The 19,142-nt window shown below is 40.0% G+C and overlaps 3 protein-coding genes across 3 annotated transcripts in view; all 3 read right to left on the bottom strand.

Moving 5' to 3' along the window:
- The window catches only part of foxc1a (forkhead box C1a), a 2,113-nt gene extending 1,270 nt beyond the window's left edge, over nucleotides 1–843 (bottom strand). Inside the window, 2 exon segments of the mRNA XM_020595798.1 lie at nucleotide 1; nucleotides 3–843. The exon segment at nucleotide 1 is cut by the window's left edge and continues 1,270 nt beyond it. Coding sequence (XP_020451454.1) covers nucleotide 1; nucleotides 3–610 — 609 coding nt within the window. The 5' untranslated portion in view covers nucleotides 611–843.
- Nucleotides 844–6,357: 5,514 nt separating this feature from the next.
- Nucleotides 6,358–9,254, bottom strand: foxf2a (forkhead box F2a). The gene is made up of 2 exons (XM_020595648.1): nucleotides 7,991–9,254; nucleotides 6,358–6,854 (listed from the first exon to the last, which is right to left on the bottom strand). Exons 1-2 carry the CDS (start codon nucleotides 8,913–8,915, stop codon nucleotides 6,691–6,693), a joined length of 1,089 nt encoding a protein of 362 aa, XP_020451304.1. The 5' UTR covers nucleotides 8,916–9,254; the 3' UTR covers nucleotides 6,358–6,690.
- A 1,397-nt stretch (nucleotides 9,255–10,651) lies between these two features.
- Nucleotides 10,652–12,028, bottom strand: foxq1a (forkhead box Q1a). Its single transcript, XM_020595649.1, has one exon. It carries the CDS (start codon nucleotides 11,778–11,780, stop codon nucleotides 10,944–10,946), a length of 837 nt encoding a protein of 278 aa, XP_020451305.1. The 5' UTR covers nucleotides 11,781–12,028; the 3' UTR covers nucleotides 10,652–10,943.
- Nucleotides 12,029–19,142: the final 7,114 nt, after the last annotated feature.

Below are 19,142 nucleotides of genomic sequence, written 5' to 3'. Positions count from 1 at the left end.
GGGACCTCTCCCCCGGCCGCTCCTGCTCCCGGCCTTCCTGCCTCGGCGGCATCTCCTTCTGCAGCTGCTCTTCTTTCTCTTTCAGCGCGTCCTTCTTTTTGAACCGCCGTCTCCTCCTCAAGAAGCTCCCGTTTTCAAACATATTGTAAGAGTCCGGATCCAGGGTCCAGTAGCTGCCTTTACCGGGCTTTTTGTCATCACGGGGCACTTTGACAAAACACTCATTCAGAGACAAATTGTGTCTGATGCTATTCTGCCAGCCCTGCTTGTTGTCTCGGTAAAATGGAAACCGTTCCATGATAAACTGGTAAATCCCATTTAGGGTCACCTTCTTGTCAGGTGAGTTTTGGATAGCCATAGTGATGAGCGCAATGTAGCTATAGGGGGGTTTGACCATATCCTTGGGCTGAGGTTGTGGGGTGTACGGTCCATACGCCCGGGCCATGCTGGCAGGGTATTGCTCATGAGCCGCATGAGAGTACATGTTCATAGGTGCTGCCATCCCCGTGTATCCCCCACCGGCTGCGGCCCGGTAGTAGCTCGGGTCGCTGCTGATGTACGGCACGACGCCCAGTGAGTTGGGACTGGAAACGGAGTAGCGCGCCTGCATGTCTTCACTTTGATCCGGCGAAAATAAAGCTCCAAATACGCAGACGGAGAGCTCCACTTCTCCCCCTTCTAAAGGCTGGGGCGCTCTAATCACACTTGCTCACTTCTCACTTAAAAAGCAAAAGACAGGAAAGTCTTAACAACAGTACAACGTGCTGGAGCTCAGCAGTGTTTAAGCCGCCCCCATTTCTGTGTCTCTATGAAACGCACACTGAAAAAGTTCTGAATTTTGGGCATCCGTCACCACACAGGACTTTAGTTAAATTCTTTCCTCCTTTTTGCTGCAGTTGAGCTCCTCCCCAAAAAGTTCACGGGTCGTCCAATGGGAAGTCAGGCTGTGCAGAGAGAGTAGAAAGCTCCTGGCCACACTCAGAGCTATTAGAAAAACGAAAGGTGGTGTGGGTAACTCCCAGAAGTGGCAGAGCAGTTCTTATGCACACAGTCAGATAATGAAGTTCATATTCCTACACATGGCAAAAAAAAAAATCCTTGATGAGACATGTAGTTGTTTGGAGAAAACAGACACAAATGAGCAAATTTTCAGCTTTACACGAATAAGTGCATTACTAGAAACATTCAATTAATTCAGATATTCCCCTAAAAAATACATTTTTTGCGCATGGAATGCAGTGAATGTCTTTGGCATGTTGTTGCTCTGGTCGCTGTTAATAAGAATTTAATGAACTACACCGTATTTCCGCTTTGATTTATTTTTTTATATGAATAAAGCACATGAACACCAGTAAGATAAACCAAATGGCGTTTTAACGTCCATTTAGTTGAAAGGTTCAACAGCCGCTGCAGATGAGTGTGAGATCAAAGCAGGACAGGGCCTGGCATCAGCAGGCGGTTAAGTGCGATCTCATTAGCCTGCACCTGGAACTAAAGACGGTTTGTGCTGAGTGGCCAGAGGTGTGAGAGTTTATTAAGAACAGGGAACCAAATGGGAACGACCATGACACCTTACATGTGGAGCTTTTCATCAAAATGTCTGAATATCTGTTATCTTGTGCTGTCTGGGGTCAATCTAGCCCCTGACTAAACAAATTGGACTACATTTTTATTATTTTTTTTACACTTATTCACAGGCATAAATGTTCTTTTCTTCACACACAGGTATAACTCTCGCGTATCAAGTATTTAGAGAGTTTTATAGCAATCTGTGGCACATTACGCAGTGTAATGAGCTGTAAATCGGAGATTCGGAGGGTAAATCAGAAAAATAAAAGACATTTTGGCTCAAGCTAGAAAAAAAAGTCCAATAAGCCGACCCTGAAGACCTTCTGTCAAAGCCGACTGAATGAAATTGTTAGTGGTCGCTGGGAAGCGAAGTTACAGTCCCAGTATCGCTGTAATCCTCTTTCATTAAATGTCCGTGGAGTGGCTGGTGCTGCGCCGGTTTCTCTTTACATGGACCCGGGCATGAACTTTTTCCACCGCCCCGGGCTGTTTACACAGTTCACTACGGGCCTTTCACTTAATACCACAGCCTGCCCACCCAATCCTCCTTAACTCTTAATTGTTTAAGTGATCCATGACTGAAAACGAGAAACAAGTGGACCAGATTATATAAATAAATAAATCAACAAAACAGCAGGCCAAACATTGTCATGGGCTACCCATGGAGTTAAAGTGTAAAGGGGACGCCGCTACTATCACAATACATCTACCTGCTTTAATAGTATTTACGCTGATATTTAACTTAGTGTTATTTTATTTTTAGCATTTATTTTGGGTTATTTGTTCATTTGTCAACTCGCTGCGTCTTGCCCTTCAATAGGTAGATGTTTCTTTTTCTTACAGCTGAGATCAGCCGAGATCATAACAAATAATCAAGTAATAAAAGCATGCAATAATTAGATAATGCCGATTTTTATGCGTAATTGAGTAACACGGTGCCATACATTTTATTTTCATTATTATCTCAGAATACTGAGTTTAACATATGGAAACATGCTGTTGTTTTTGAATAGAATGAGAACGAGAGAAAGACAGAGGGCTCAATCACAGGTTCATTATAACTATGACTGTGCCTCCCTCTGGCGCGCAGAAGGTTCAGGTTTTACCATCCTTTGTTAAAGCAGTCATGCAGAACATTTATGAGACTCTGCTGCCACCTCCTGGTTTATCTTAGTACTACAATCACTGCAAGCCTGGGACCGTGACATAAAGGGAATCCATGGCCTTAAATACTGAGATGCACTACTCAGAACAAAGTTAATAGTATGTCATATACTTGGTGCATGTAAGTGTGAAATGTGTTGAATATTTTGTGTTTTTCACACGATTGTTAAGTTCCTAGAATACAGCGGCGCTAGTGTCTGCCAGAATGAATGATCATGACAATGTTTGTTGCAAATTTATTTTAAGATATATCCATCACTGATCGCAGATAGGCTAACATATATTCATTATTTTCATGAGCACCATGGACAGCATGCAGAAACATAAACCAATTCTTATAAACTCATGTCATATGAGACCTAATGGCTTCATTCTTAAATGTTTGTGTTGATCATTGAACTCTGTAGTAAATGTTGACATAATATCTATATGCATTGGCATGAAAAGTATGTTAACCCCTTTAATTTCCTGTTTGTTTTTCTATAAAATTTATTGGTCATAAACTATGATCTGGTCTTCATCTAAGTCACAAGTAAAGAAAAACACATGCACTTAAACCAGTAACACACAAAAAATTACAACCTTTCGTGTCTTTATTGAAAACATACATTCACAGTGCTGGGGGAAGCAATAATTGAAGCCTTGACGTCAATAAGTGGTTGGACCTTCCTTCAGGGGTGGAGCGTCAGGTGTGTACGGCCGCACACCATCTGGGGGGCCCAGGCGGTCCCTTGGGGCAACGTGAATATTCAAATAATATAAATCAACAATGTACAGCAATGCCACGTCAATTGAAGGACTAATTATGTGCTACCATTAAGATGGAAGTCATTTCCTCATAGGCTGCATTTGCACCACCCACGGAGCACACAGAGTTACATAAATCAAACATACCCTCCCAGCATTCACTAATGTAGGAATTCAAAACGTTTAGTGAGTTGATTCCTAATGCCACAAACCAGGGATGGGCAAACCTCGAAGGCCACTGCCCTGTTTGTTTTCCAACTATCCACGCCTTACCCACTCAGGTGCGTTCGCTCAATCAGAAGCTGGAAGATACCAACTCACGTTGTCTTTCCACACTTCACTTAAGGTGGTATCTTCCAGCTTCTGATTGAGCGAACACACCTGATCCAGGTAATCGGCAGTGGCAGGGCAGAGGCACTGAAGGAGCAGGGTTGGCTACCCCTGGCACAAACATACAAATTCAAGAGGGATGTTCAAGGAGAAAGGAGACGAGAGATTTGGAATATGAAGTCTCTGAACAGAATAAACTGGATTATTTGTGCGTCGTCAGCAAGTGCGGGCAAAGATTAGCTAAAGAGAAAAGACGACACCCTGGCTAGCAACAAAGCTGTCACCCCTTCATTACCATGGAGCAGGACTTTCACAGATTTGAAAATTGTAAAGCCAAGAAATGTCACCAAGGCACATCCAGGAGAACATTGCACAGACAAAAACAGCAGAATGTCGTTGCAATAGGTGAGTAAGTCATCGTTTTCTAGCTGCTGATTGTGAGTCGCAAATTACAGCATATGTAGCAGCACATGCTTGTATGTTTACATTAGGTTAGGTGGAGTTAGAAAATGTGCAGCCCTGCTGCAGTGAAGTGCGCTTGTTGATGCATTCGCAACGATGTTTTCTTTAATTGTGTGCGTACGTGCTATTTTTTTTTTATTGATTTATATGAGGCTATATGTAGGAAGATGGTTGGTGGTAGTCAGTTTTGACTGCTTGCCCTTTTATAGGAACTGAATTATGGGATGAAGGCCCAGGGTGGTCTGAACCTGTGCCTGGCGCTAGGTTGTGCTGCCTGTTTGCCTCCCTCCGGATGTTTAGCGTCACTTTTCTGTGCATCACCCAATTTCTACCGATCTCCCGCTGGTAGACAGGGACCCTGACATTATCCTGCGAGATACCTGGATACATTTGGGAATTCATTCCCCACTGATGATGACAAAGCTGTCCGGGTCCAGAGGCACCAAAGCAGCCCATATCATGACGCGTTCTCCAGTGTACTTCACCGTGAGGGTGGCGTTTTCATGTTGGTGTTCAATCAGTTTTAAGTGCCATACTACTTGTTCTTCCCAAACAATTCAACCATAGTTTCATCAGTCCACAACATTTTCCCAGTAAGACTGTGGACTCTCAAAATGCTTCAGGGAGGCAGTGATCTTTCTTTCTTTCTTTCTTTTGTTTTGGAGAGCAGTGGCTTCTTCTCATACTCCATGCAATCATGCACCGTGAATTGTGTATAGTAAACTTATGAGCAGAGATATTAACCAGCTCCAGTGATTTGCTTTAAGCCTTCAGCTGGATGCCAACTTCTAGGGAGAGTATCCACGAAACTAAAACTCGTTTCCATTTATAGACAGTCTGTCTGATTGTGGACTGATGAAGATCTAAGCTCCTCTAAATGATTTCAACTTAATGCAAACCAACAATTCTTGACCTAGGGTCGTCTGGGATCTCTCTTGTGGTGATGCACAGTTAGTTCACATCAACAGATGATTCTTATGAATAGTAAACTCCAAATGTTTGTGCGTTTTTCAGGTTCAAGTAGCTCAAACCTACACCTCCAGTCTCTTTTCATTGAATGGATTGGGGAACTCCTGACTTAGCTTCTGTTAATGTCATTAACAGGGAAATAAAGATGCTCAAGACTCCTGCCAGCAGATGTTTATACATTACACTGCACACAGCATGATCACATCAATGCATTTACATGACTGGGCTTCCGCTGTCATTATCTAAAGACTAAACACAAAATAATCTTAAGGGTGTGACATTTAAGGCCTAGACAATCTTAAAACCATTTTAAATGGTTCACTGGACTTTTTATATCAATTTTATGTGTCCATATGTGTGTTTAGGAATTCTTTGTCTGTACATTCATCCATAAAACGTGTGCATGTAATTCTTTTAGCCTCCTGAGACCCAGAAGAAAAAAGGTGCTTGCTTCCATTTTTAAAAGACTGAACATGTGATCTGCTGGCCACACACCAATTTGCGTGACATTAATAGAAAGTCCTCTTTCTGTCCTCTTTCCAGAACATCAGGACACAAGCAGACTGCAAACATTGTGTATGAAATAAAGGCCACGGCTTCATGCCCTCCTCAGAGGACAAATATGAATCCCGGGTCTCAGGAGGACAGAGCTTGACATTTTGTTGTTTGAACCGTTCAGTCACCACAAGGTGGCGGTACAGTCACATAAAAACAAGCAACAAGCAGTTCTTATCTCTGACTTAGTTCTTCTTTTGTATTTTTATAATAATTATATATTGACGAAATCTTGTTTCTTTTTGTTATTACTAATTTAAAACCAATTATTATATTGCAGTTAGGAAGGAAGAAATACAAATGATGATTATGACGTTTGAACAATAAAGCAAGATTACGTTCTTGTAAATCATTTAAAGTTGTTTAATCCCATTAACTGTGTGATCAGAGTAAATAACACTGAATATTAAACCAAAACACGTTTTGAAACATGAATAGGCTATTTATTAAAGGCTTTGCTCTGATCAAATAAATTCTCCGATGATGCCCCAAACAGCACCATTTAGAATGCATAATAACAATAATAATAATAATGTTTTTTAGAAGAAAACGACAAACCTAAAAAGTGCTGATCTAAAAACTGATTCTGTACAAAACTTGTCAAAAGAAACACGTTTCCTAAAACGAACACTTTCGGATTTTCCTTTCAAAATAAGTCTCTTTAATGGCTTGTGCAGGAAATCAACAAGTCCATGAATAAAGAATAATTCAGGTACCTGTGCCATGCATTTGTTTGAGTAAATATGTAGATAGTGTTTATTCATATGCGTTTGGAGAAAATCAAATCGTCTTTGCGTCTTTAAAAGGTTGGTTACAATAACTCCGTTTGAAGATGGAAAGAGATGAAAAGTACTTGACAGTTTTGTCCGTGGAGGTCGTTTGCCTCTTCTTTTGTCACATGACACATGGCTTTACATCCCGATAGATGCTCTGGTGATGAAGCTGATAGTAAGATCCTCCGGAGCTTGGATGGAGGGAAGTGAGTCCGTTTAGGTTCAGGACGAAGTCTTTCCTGTCACACACAGGAGCTGAATGGCCGGAATATCGAGGCAGTCCCACTGTAAACAAACAGGAGACAAGGTCAAATATTATTATTCTTCTTTTTTTAAATGAAGCTCTATTTGAATGTTTTTCTCTAATGTTTATTATTTTATTACAAATGCCACACAACAAAAATTAATATGCGTTTATCCTATAGGTCATATTTGTTTGGCATTTTTTAATAAAGCACCCCTAATAAAGTCAATTTAGGTGGCATAAAATGACTTAATGAAAAATAATCGTTTAGCCTATTAATATGCGTCTTAGACCAATTAAGAGTCATTTGTGAGAACAACCTTTGAGTTAATGTTTATGCTTTGTATTTAGTAATAGATAATGGGCTACAGTTTATCAAGTCTGCACATACTATGTAATAAGGCCTTTTTGGTACAGGTGCCCAGCAGCCCTTTGCCAGGAGGTAGATCTCCCAGACGAAGTCAAAAGCTTATATCCTGGAAATATCCTGATCATTGTCCGATTCTAACTCGTGTTAAGGGCCTTTATATATATATATATATGTATATGTATATATATATGTATATGTATATGTATATGTATGCATGTATGTATGCATGTATGTATGCATGTATGTATGTATGTATATATATGTGTGAACAGAAAGCACAGGATAGAATGTAAAGTATGAAGAGGTTTGTATGTTTGTTTGTATGTTTTTGGAAGCACCGACAATACAAATTGTAAGAAATTCAATTACACACTAAGGCACATAAAACTGCACACGATTATATGATAAATGATAAAAACTGAATGTGTGAAAAACAGGGTCAAAGCTATATAGATGTTATGCGACAGTACATTTTGATCAATTAGTGCACATTGTTTGTGCTTTACATTTCCGTAAAGTGTGGGCAGCTGATTAATATTTTAGTAAATAAGGATTTGTATATGTATTTTTTTAGTCATCCATTGCAACATAATAAAAAATTGCATTGTGAATTTCAGTAGATTTGTATATTGTTTAATGCACGTGATGCCTGAAACATGAAAAAATACTATTTTATGCACACAAAACACGATTTATGTTTCTGATACCTCAGTGCCTTTTAATGTTAGCCATGTAGCGTTTTTATGATTCTTCAGCTGTGAAAACAGTAATTAGAAAATATTTATACTTATGCATTTGAGGTTCTACCTGAAATGTCAGAAGAATCTCGTGCATTATGGTGCAGATAGCCCTGATCCACAGAGTAAGGTGGCATCCCCGTGTGCAGGGCAGAAGGGGGACTGCCTGATGCCAGAGTCTGCTGTTTGATGTAGGAAGGTACACCAGGTGAACTCCAGTGTGAGTGACAGTCCAAAGTGCCTACCATCGCTGGGGAGGACTGCAGCGCACTACTGCTGCTGTCCGGGCAATAGTCCGCGTTAGAGGCCACCTGACAGGCAGCCATGTACGATGACCCGGAGCCTGCTGACATGTGTGGGACATGATGCCCCCCTCCGAGTCCATCGAAGCCACCTGGCACTGTATTCCCCATCAAGTCCATATTATAGCTGTTGTGACATGCTAATGAGCCCGAAGGTGTTTGGAAATCAAAGTTTTGAGGCAGGGCCCCAAAGCCGATACCATTCATCATCCTGTACATTGGTTTCAGAGCTTGGCATTTCCTGCGGAACCCCCTAGGTCTGCGGCGAAAGGAGCCCTCCTCGAACATGAACTCGCTACCCGGGTCGATGGTCCAGTAATGCCCTTTGCCAGGTCTGCCTAGACCTTTTGGCAGCTTTATAAAACACTCGTTCAGAGACAGGTTGTGTCTCACAGAGTTTTTCCACCCCTGATATGATCCCCTGAAGAAAGGGAAGCGAGCCTGTAGGAACTGATAGATCTCACTCAAAGTAAGTCTTTTAGTCGGTGAGCTTTGAATTGCCATCACAATAAGGGCAATGTATGAGTAAGGGGGTTTTTCAGGGCGTCTCAAGCCAGAGTTTCCCTTTTTTCCTTGAGTTGGTGTAGCGTGCGCTCTCTCCATCAATGGCTGTGCGCCCAGCAGAGCTGCATTCAGAGCACTGGCCGCTGGACTACATAGATCCAAATGCTGCTGGGAGCCCTCAGTCGTCATGGTTGCGATTTTTTTTTTTTTGGATCCGTCCTGTGAAGGCTTTATAATATTTGGATAACCAACCTATTTGAGACGTTGTTAAATATTGTCTGATGCGATAATTAAATACTTCTGCTCCGTGCTTTTATAACCGTGAAAATCACAGAACACCGGCCGCTGTTGCTCCTTCCTCTCTCTGTCCATTGCTGGCAATAATCCCATAACAGAGGGGGGGAGAAACTCCGTGACTTTGCTTGTGCACATCCACCCTGCCAAACGCAACTCGATCGCCTATCAATTCTTAAATCTCTCTCTGCTCTTCTATCCTCCAAATCCCTCCAAGAAGTCGCCAGGACCTATACTCCCTCCCTCTCTGGCCAGCATCCAGACGCCGGACGCGACGCGGCGCAGTGGAGACAAATCTCCTCCCACGATTCACTTTCCAAAACATCTCATGTCCACATGTGGCACGACAGACCTACATAGTTTTGAGAAATTACTTCCACTAGCTGATACCTACTAATAGTTTTATGTTGTGAACGTGTACAGGAGAATGAAACCTGGCAGGTTTGGGATCTGTTCAGAGTTAGGGCTCTGAGAAAGAGGGAAAGAATACTTTTTCTGTCGTGTGCCAACATAACATACACAGCGCAGAAGCGTCCGTTTTCCTCTTTGAGCTTTTACATCCCTGGAGAAGTAAATCGATTATAAAGTCATACGACAAGACTGATTGGCCGATTGAAGCATTGAAATAAATTCTTATGAGTTGTTATTATTGTGTGACATTTCCTGTGCCTGGGGTCAATTTAGAGCAACTTTAACACATTAAGTATAATTCCCACACATTAGCAAACACAATCTACCAAGAATATCAATAACATCAAATCTGCAACCCCGCTGCATCTTCTAGCTTTAGAAGAATAGACCTGTTTGGAATACACTTCTTCTTATTGTGAATTCAACTTCAGTTCGCTCAGATGCAACTCTTTGCTGCGCATGCGCTCTGACTGAGGCGACAGCTACTGTATTTGTATGGCCAGACACTAAACATAAACGCTGAGAAGTAAATACCAGTTACTTATAAGGCAGTTTTTGCAGTTTAAACAATAGAGGAAAACTGATAAGTTTACTATAAGCTGCCTTATTATTATTATTATTATTATTATTATTACATAAGCTGCCTTATTATTATTTTTACAACTATTGCACTCGGGGCATATACATGCCTGACAGTATTTTTTTCAGGTAGAAAAGGGAGGTGATTTATGTTCTTCCTTATTAATAAAAAAAAAAGATATCTCTCATATTTAGGAAAATCTTAGCCTGCAAAGGATGCTAAATTTAAGGTTATATTCAGGCTAGTGGTTAAGGCGCAGCGCTCTCCCCGCTGCGTCCCGGGTTCGAGTCAGGGTTGCGCCAGGAAGGGCATCCGGCGAAAAACACGTGCCAAATGTCAACATGCGAGTCGTCAGTGTGACATTCACTGTGGTGCCTCCTAAACTGGAAAAGCAGAGAGAGAATTTCTATTCAAGGAGGCAGGTGTGTAAAGGAGGCCCGTGTGGCAGAGCGCTCCTGTGGGGTGGAGTCACAGTCACATGCCCCAGTAAACACCTCAGACACTTAACAGGTGTTAATGAATCAAGCAGGTGTCAGTCTGGCCCCACAGTAACCATTATGAGTGCTTTGTAATTCATGTTGTGTGACAATTGAAAACACAGATCAGCATTAGTTTTTTATTTCTTTGCAAAGAGCCTTTTTAAGAACGAGACACAAACTGTTAAAGTGCATATTTTAACATGTTTGTTGGACAAACGACATAGTTCAGTAACATTTACAGAAGAAAATTGTGTCGGCTATAACATATCAAACCTGATAATGTTTTAAAAGGGAAATGACCAAATAAGTAAGTGTAATACCATGTCTCCACAATAAAGTCAAATACAATGTATTCCCATAAAACTCCTGTCATTTGTTCTATTCCCTCCCTTGGTTCCGCTCATCAGTGCATATTGATGATTATTAATCATCAAATATAAAATGAGTCCGAATTTATTTTTGAAATTGCAAGACTGTCGGTGAAAACAGTCCATAGGCGTTTGGCACATGCGCAGCAGCACAGGAGTCCAAATAGCAGGGTCCTTTAACATATGGAAGTGAGGGAGGTGTGTTTGAATGATGCGTCATGACCTCAGCGTAGCATGGCCAGGTGAAGGGAAGCAGGAGAGGTGAATGTTCTTTGTTTGAGTCTCTCTGGAAAGGCTGGCTGAGGATGCTATCTATAGCAAATGAGCTAGTGAACTTGGCACAAGAATCAGGCTTGGTGGCGGCCGCAGACTGCGGCGTGCTTTGGGGCTGCACTACCTGCTCGGACACCTCTTGTTCCTTGTTGAACTTTTTGTTGATGCGCTTTCTTCTGCGCCGGAACACCCCGTCAGCAAACGTGTATTCGCTGTGAGGATTGAGCATCCAGTAATTGTCCTTTCCCCAAGGTCGGGACGGGTCTCGGAGCACTTTGAGAAAGCAGTCATTTAGAGACAAGTTGTGTCGAACCGAGTTCCTCCAGCCGGTGTAGCTGCCTCTGAAGAACGGAAACTTTTTCATCAGATACTCGTTTATTTCCGCCAAAGTCAGACGTCCAGACGAGGAGTCCCGGATAGCCATGGCAATGAGGGCGATATATGAGAATGGAGGTTTGGCTCTCCGTGTGTACGGTTTTGACTTGGTGCTGCCGCACGGAATAGCAGGTGTGGGGCTGTGCGCCACGCAGTCCCCATCCGACCCCAGCTCCTCTTCAGCAGAAACGGGAAAGGAACCCCTCTCTGCATCGCTGGGCATCTCGAAATGTTTCATGCCATAGTGGTTCCCGCACAACACCTCCAACTTCATGCTTTGTGATTGTCTATGTTGGTTCTATATAAGGTCTGTCCAATATGCTGTCCACGTATAGTCCGTAACTTGCGCGCGTCAAGGTATCGATTGCTTTGAAAGTGATCCAATTATGTCCCTCTTTGCTGTCGTACCCTGCAGAGCACTGAATCCCGTCTCACCTACGGTTTGTGTCAGCAACACTTTATAGCCAGCTCACCTCAGGACCAACCCAAGAAGGTGGGGCTAGATGATTTCAAAAGATTTGGAGCATCGCAAATATCTTCACACTGCCTACATGATAGTCTCTGTATATTTAAAAAGTCTAATAAGTAATGTCACAATGAGCCCAAATTAAAGTATTTAATTAGTAAAAGAAGATGATCACTGAAAAGGCCATTTACTGCAGCCTTATGACTGTCTCACCTGTGGAATTTGATCTAGCCAACACCTTGGGACTATTTCACCTGAGACAACCAGGTGGCGTATGTTTCCTTTGTATTTCTAAGGTGCCGTGCATGCCTGCAGGTAGTTCAGCATCATTTGTCACTTTCAGGTGGAACTATGATCAGAGCCAGAGCCATCCAGAGGTTTGAAGTAACTAAACACATTTACTCAAGTACTGTACTTGTGTACAATTTTGAAATAACGGTAGTATTTTCATCTTCTGCTACTTCACTATATTTAGTAGGCAAATATCTACTACGGTTTGATTTTTTTTTTAAGATATGTTTCAGAATCAGATTAATAAAACAAAATACAATATAATATTAAGAGAGTTTTTTTTTTTTTATCCCTGGTGGGAAATTGGCAAGCCCAGCAATAATTCCAATTACAGCAATGTAAGGGAGTTAAAATGAGCTCCACCTTTACCAGCTGCAACATTAAATGTGATGTACACAGTAATGCACCAATGACCAGTAATATGATGTACATCAATGTGAAGTGTTTTTCTATATAAACAGTACTTTTAGCACTTGAAGTACATTTTGATGCCAATTTCTTATGTGCTTTTACTTAAAGTCTTAAGTAACATTTTGATTGCAGGAGTTTTACACTTTTTACACTGTGGTATTGCTACTTTTATTAAAGTAAGCAGTCTGAGTTCTTCCACCACTGGAAGCATTTGTTTACACGGGCTAAAATTCTCTGTCATCATTATAGGGTAAACACTGCTCTACACTACTTGTCCAGGTTGGAGTATAGTATTCAAATTACAGTCTGTAATAAGGTTGACTCCATGTGGCAGCAGGATATAGACATTCAAGATCTCTGGCATCAAAGCACAGGTGTGAACTTCAGATGTTCATGCCAACTCACAGCCCACATAGAAACCATTGTTGCACTGTTTCTCTTTCTTACAAGTAGTGGGGCTAGTCCTTCCGGTTGTTTAGTTCAGGGGAGTTGATCCACCTAACAAATTACTTATTGTGATTTATTTTCTCTTTCAATGAACAGCCTAAAGGTCTTGGAAGACTTTTTTTTTTTAACAGGGGGAGTTACTGGTGATGCAGTTTCAGCATTACAGTGACGAAAACAAGGCCAACATACTCATTGAACTCTATATTGTGCCTTTAATAGCTCATGTCAGTGTTTCATTCACATCGAATGTCACAGATCAGATCTTTTCACATTCACTTCCCCAGGTTCATCTGGTGTTCATGTTTAACCCATCTTTATTTAATTGGTATTTTTGTTTCCTGTAAATTATTTGACCAAATCACTGGTTTTATTAGCTGAGCTGAACACTGTCACCAAATAGTTAAATGGGAAAATAATATCCTCATTCACCACCTGCAAACCAGTGTTGACATCACAGTGTAGACACTGATATGTTGTCATTATACCAAGTGGTTGGAGTTTTGTTTATGCAAAGTGTACTTTTCAAGCTGTTTTGCACAGGTTACGCATGCTTGTGCTGGGGTAAATGTTTTGATTTTCACGTAGTAATCTGTTTGTGTGGAGTGTGACACCCAATCCACAGTGAAGTCACTATTTTGAAAGGTGGCATGTCAAGCGGGGATACTTGTAAGCTAACCACACAATGACAACAGCTCAAATACCATGTATTCATTCTGTTCACTGCATGTAGAAGCTTGTGAGGCCATCGTGCATCTCTGTGTGTTTGTGTATACATCAGAATCTACCTAATAACAGCTTATCTGGGATGGCTTTACTAGTGGAACCAGGGAGGAGTATTTGTGCCTCACATACAATGCCAAATGTGAATAAGGCATCTTTTGCAAGTGACTTATAAGTAACTATGGTGTTTCTTTTAAATCATTTACTATTGTTTATACTATATGACCTCATATTTCAAGAATGAAATTGGAGGGTTAATGCTAAAGCCCTTTATTAAGAACTTAACATGTACTGTAGGAGAATTATGAATTATCAACATTTACGACTGCATTATTACAGAATAGGTTTTTAAAAAACCTGGCAACCAAAAATGTATTTGACTGATATAGAAAAAATAATTGGTAAATAATTTGACAAATAATCAATTAAGCCCTTTTTAATATAGTGGTGCCAAAAAATAAGTTATTTATTTTTTTCATGTGCATCTATCAACAACAAACCGTGAATTTGATTGTTGGACTTATTTTGCTTACTACAAATTGATGTAAAATGTTAAGTGAAACAACAATAGTATCAGCATGAAAATATACTTAAAGTACCAAAAGTAAAAGTAGCTTACTCATTATCCCTGATAGCACATTACACATGCATGTATATTATGTTCTTGTGCTATAATTATTGATGCATTACTGTGTACATCACAATGGTGCAGCTGGTAAAGGTGGAGTTATTTCTAACTACTTTATATGCTTATAACTTGAAATACTGCTGAGTAGCTTGTGAATTCTTTACCAGGAATGAAAGTCTTATGATTATTATATATATTAACTAATAACTAAAGTTATTAAACAAAGTGTAGTGGAGTAAAAGTACAATATCTGACTCTGAAATGTTGTGAAGTAGCAGAAAATGAAAATCCTCGAGCACAGATGCCTCAAAATTGTACTGAAGTACAATACTTGAGTAAATGTACTTGATTATTTTCCACTACTGTTTTCTGAAGACATTAGATCAGTCTTCATAAACTTAGTTTGTAAAGCACACATCTGTAAGACACGAAAATGGAAAACCTTCACAGTATGAACAATGTTACAGTAGGATCAGTGACAGAAAAACCTCGGTCTTTAATGGCAGAGTGTATTTACTGCTCAAAGTAGTAAACATTTCTTGTCACACTATAGCTTTGACTCAGGTCTTCAGGCATCACTTGTTGATACTGTATGTTGCAATGAGGAACAACTGTGATGCACATAGACTCCAGTGACTAACACCCTGTTTGTTGTTAATACAGTTCAGTGATTCGTTGGCATGCTGGAGCTCTATAGTTCACACTTTGTTTCTTCTCCATTTCTTAAGCACTAAGCTCCAGTTTGCTGGCCCATTGGTAGCTCATGAAAAGAGACACAATCCCATGACCTCCTAATAAGTTTCTTCTGCTTCGTTGTTTGTAAAGGACAATAGTTTTGCGGTCATTTGAATGTTGTCAGGTGCAAAGAACAAAGCTGGTGCAAAATACTACACTAGACAGATAACACCAAAAGTTGAAAATCAGACATTTTGAAAGCATGAAGGTCAGTGAGTGGCGTCAGGCTCAGGGCTGTATTCAAATGTTCAAATTTCTTCATGTTATTTATAGCAGCTGTGTGTACTGTACAGTGCATACCACCACAAAATATTTCATCAGCCACTAATTATAGTGTTTTGGCAACTCTGTTTTGAAACTACATTACCAGTGTCTCAGTATTTAACTGGCCCATTATGGTTTTGCACAAACATGTGTGTTCTTAGTCACCATCAGTCAGCTAAGGCTGTTGCTTCATGTATACCTGGACTTACCCTTTGAATACACATTGTGTGATCAGCTGCAGCTGCCTAGTAATGTATGCACTTTTTTTTTTTCCATGAATTTTTGCATCAGTTGTTTTCTTGACAGTTTAAAATGCTTAATGCAATCCATGAGACACAGATTAAAAGAAATGGCAGCAATTAATCAAGCTCTCTCATGTCTCCTCATAGAAATAGTAGCAGTGAAAGATGGAATGAAAACAGGCCCATGCTTGTTGCTGGTGTGTGAAGTTTCTATTTTCATCTTGTCCCTTACAGGTAAAGCAAATGACAAGCCAATAAATGGGAGGAAAAAAATATTGAAGAAGCAATAAAACATTTAAGTAAGAGAGGTTATCCACAAGTCAGTTGGTTGTGTCTGGACCACTTCGGAAACCAGAATTATATTGTCATAGACCAAAAATAATATTAATAATAATTTTCTCTTTAACTTTCTCTCTGTTTGGATAAGATGGAATTCTACCTTGTTCAATTTCTTATTTATCAAATAATATGCATATGTCATTTTTTTCCATTATTATCAGATGCATTTTTAGTAAAATGACATCAGTCAATGTAGGACCATCAAAGTGTGAAAACTAAAAAGTTATATTAGAGGGGGAGAATTTGAAAAATTTAGAAATTGACAAATGCAGTTCCTTTTTTCCCTAAATTTGCATTAAAGGCTGAGTATTTGCACTCCATGGCTCCCACGCAGCATATATACTCTCTGCATTGGTTGATCAGGTAACTTGGGAGACTGGCTTGGTGCTGTTCACTCTCTTTGAGGCTCTGCTGTGTTGTTAGTCTTGGGAGTCTCATAAGCTGCTAATGGCCAGCAGCACAAATATCAGATACAGTAAATACCTCAGTTGTAGTATGTATGGCAGGTTTTAATAAATGGCACAAGTTTTCACTTTTATTAATTTTAGTACTTCTATCTTGTATTTATTTTAGTAAAAAAAAAAAAAAACAAAAGACACCAAACATGTTTTCAGCATTCATGCCACATTTTACAGTTGGCATCTTGTGAAAATCAAAGCTGTTGAACATTGATCATTTCTCTTGTCCTCACAGTTTAGAGACACATTGTCTCAGGGAGAAACCTAAAATGAAATCTGTCCTGCAGGTTTAATCAGTACAGTTGTATAGCTTTTGCATGGCGTATTTGTTGAGGAATTCATGCACATATCTACACCTTTGGGAATAGAGGAGAACATGAAACCTCTCAAAAACATTTCCAAAAGTTGTGTGCTCAAAGATTAAGCATACAAGGAACCAAAGGTTATGTTCACTATTCATTTTAACATTCAAGTTAACACTGAGATGGCAACAGTCAGTCTAATTTGATCATGAGTTACAAATGCTCAAAAAGGGAAGTGACTGTATATGCTGCCACAGTGTTCGAATCATGGTTGCAGTGCAAACTTAAGACTGGAATTAAAATATTATGGTTACCAAATGGATCTTTACACCGAGTCAGCGCCTTGTGTAAACTGAAAGAGGATATAAATTTGTATACATATGTTTATAAATGGATTTCTTTCACATTACATTGCTCCACACCCTGTGTTATTAAAAACATCAGTAGATTTACTTGCTCATCTGTTTGTTCTGCTGTGTCTGCACATATTACTGCTCAGATGTTGATAATGCCACATCAGCAATTGCATAGCAATGGCTGGACAAGTGGCACTGATCATAACGACCTACATGAAGCTGGTTATACTCAAACCGACACCCCGGCTACCCAGAAGAACAAATGTAAAACTGTTAAACATTGACATTCCTCATTGTGATTCAAAACTAAATGGCCTGCAGAGTTTAGTTCTAGATTTAGTTTTAGATCTAAAGACTTCAACGGATTAAATTTAACACAAGCATCACATTTGTCCCCAATAATTTTAGACAATATCATCACAAATGTTAATATATTATTTCCAGTAATGACTGAATCCCTTTCACAACTGCCACTTTACTTTGTTTTACCAATGTCCGGAAAGCCAAAGCTTATGTTCCAATTTATTTCCACATGGTTTGCAGGTAAACTGCAAAGAACTACCGAAATATCAAGAGAAAATGATAATATAAATGTAACATGTACCACAGTATCTTTCTTTTTTCTGTCTGTATGACTTCTGACCAGTAAATTATATCAGTTGTCACCAAAGATGATAGTCGCGCGAGGCCATGCTCTGCTGCCCTGTGCCTAAACATTTAACGTCACTTTCATATCTTGACATGTGGGATACTATCTGCATTTTACTGATACTGTATTTGATGTCTGTTTTTCAGGTATTACACACTGACCACCTTTTGTAACTTGTATCATTAATAGCTTGTAGTGTGTTAAAACCTTATTTTTGATCTTTTTTAAGCACATAATTGGACGGAATTGTCAAATTTTCGACAGGCAACATCATTTACACTTTGCGTGTATTAACCAGATTAAAATGAGAAACCTATTAAAAATACAATCTAAAAGCTGTTAGCAGGGCTTAGCCTGCCCAAACTATGCTGAACTTGTTTTGCCAGCCTTAAGGCCTCCGAGGCCTTATTCATGAAGGCTGGGAGAGGAAAAAAAAAACCTGTGATGGGATCCCCTTCAGGTGAAGTATGTGTAGATAATATCACTGTTACTACGTCTGCAGGACTTGTTTGGGTTATTTTCAAATGAGAGAAAAGAAGACGGTGAGGGGGGGAGGCTCACAGCATAGACAACAAAGGGCCCTGCGTGCAAATGGGAGGAGGAACTCCCTTTAGGTGAGAGCCTGTAAAACACTAGCTTTGCACGAAACCAACACACATAGATTTATCCACACACCCCTTATTTACACCTACTCAGAAGTCAATCAGAGGGCAAATGCCATCTTGTCATGAAGATTTAATGTACTTTGGATCCAGGATAATCATCATCTTGTTTATTTTTAGTGTTCGTTGCCATATTATATATTTGTTGCTTTTGTTACCAAGGATGTCTTTCCTAATTTAATTGTCTTGTCTCTGTGAAACACCACAAGGCAAAGTAGCTGTAAAAAAATATTTACTCTCATGTATCTAAGTACAGACCAGTAACCCCATTCCACTGTGGGTTTGTGCCTGTTTACAACAGCAGGTCTTTGTCTGTGATCACAGCATAGTTTTGTAATCCTTATTCCCCAGTGACAAAACTACATCTTGGATCTAAGTGAATGAGGCTATTTAGATCTTTTGTGCTAAACGCAAAATAAAGGCGACATCTGTTTTTTGTGTGGACTCTGGCACATTCCATAAACAGATCTCCCAGGTGGTCTAAGTGTATGTGTGGATTTGTCCATGCATGTGCTTGTGTCTGTTTCTTTGTGAGTGGTGGCTTAAGCATGTTAGAAGAGAGAGAGAGAGAGAGTGTGTGTGTGTGTGTGTGTGTTTAAGAGGAAGGAAAGAAAAAAAAGAAATCGGCACTGGTGTGAAAGACAGCCAAGCTTTTATGGATGGTGG

The sequence above is a fragment of the Monopterus albus genome, unplaced genomic scaffold (assembly GCF_001952655.1).
Source record: "Monopterus albus unplaced genomic scaffold, M_albus_1.0 scaffold28.1, whole genome shotgun sequence".
Taxonomy (NCBI): Eukaryota; Metazoa; Chordata; class Actinopteri; order Synbranchiformes; family Synbranchidae; genus Monopterus; species Monopterus albus.
This window is presented reverse-complemented; position numbering and strand designations above follow the sequence as displayed.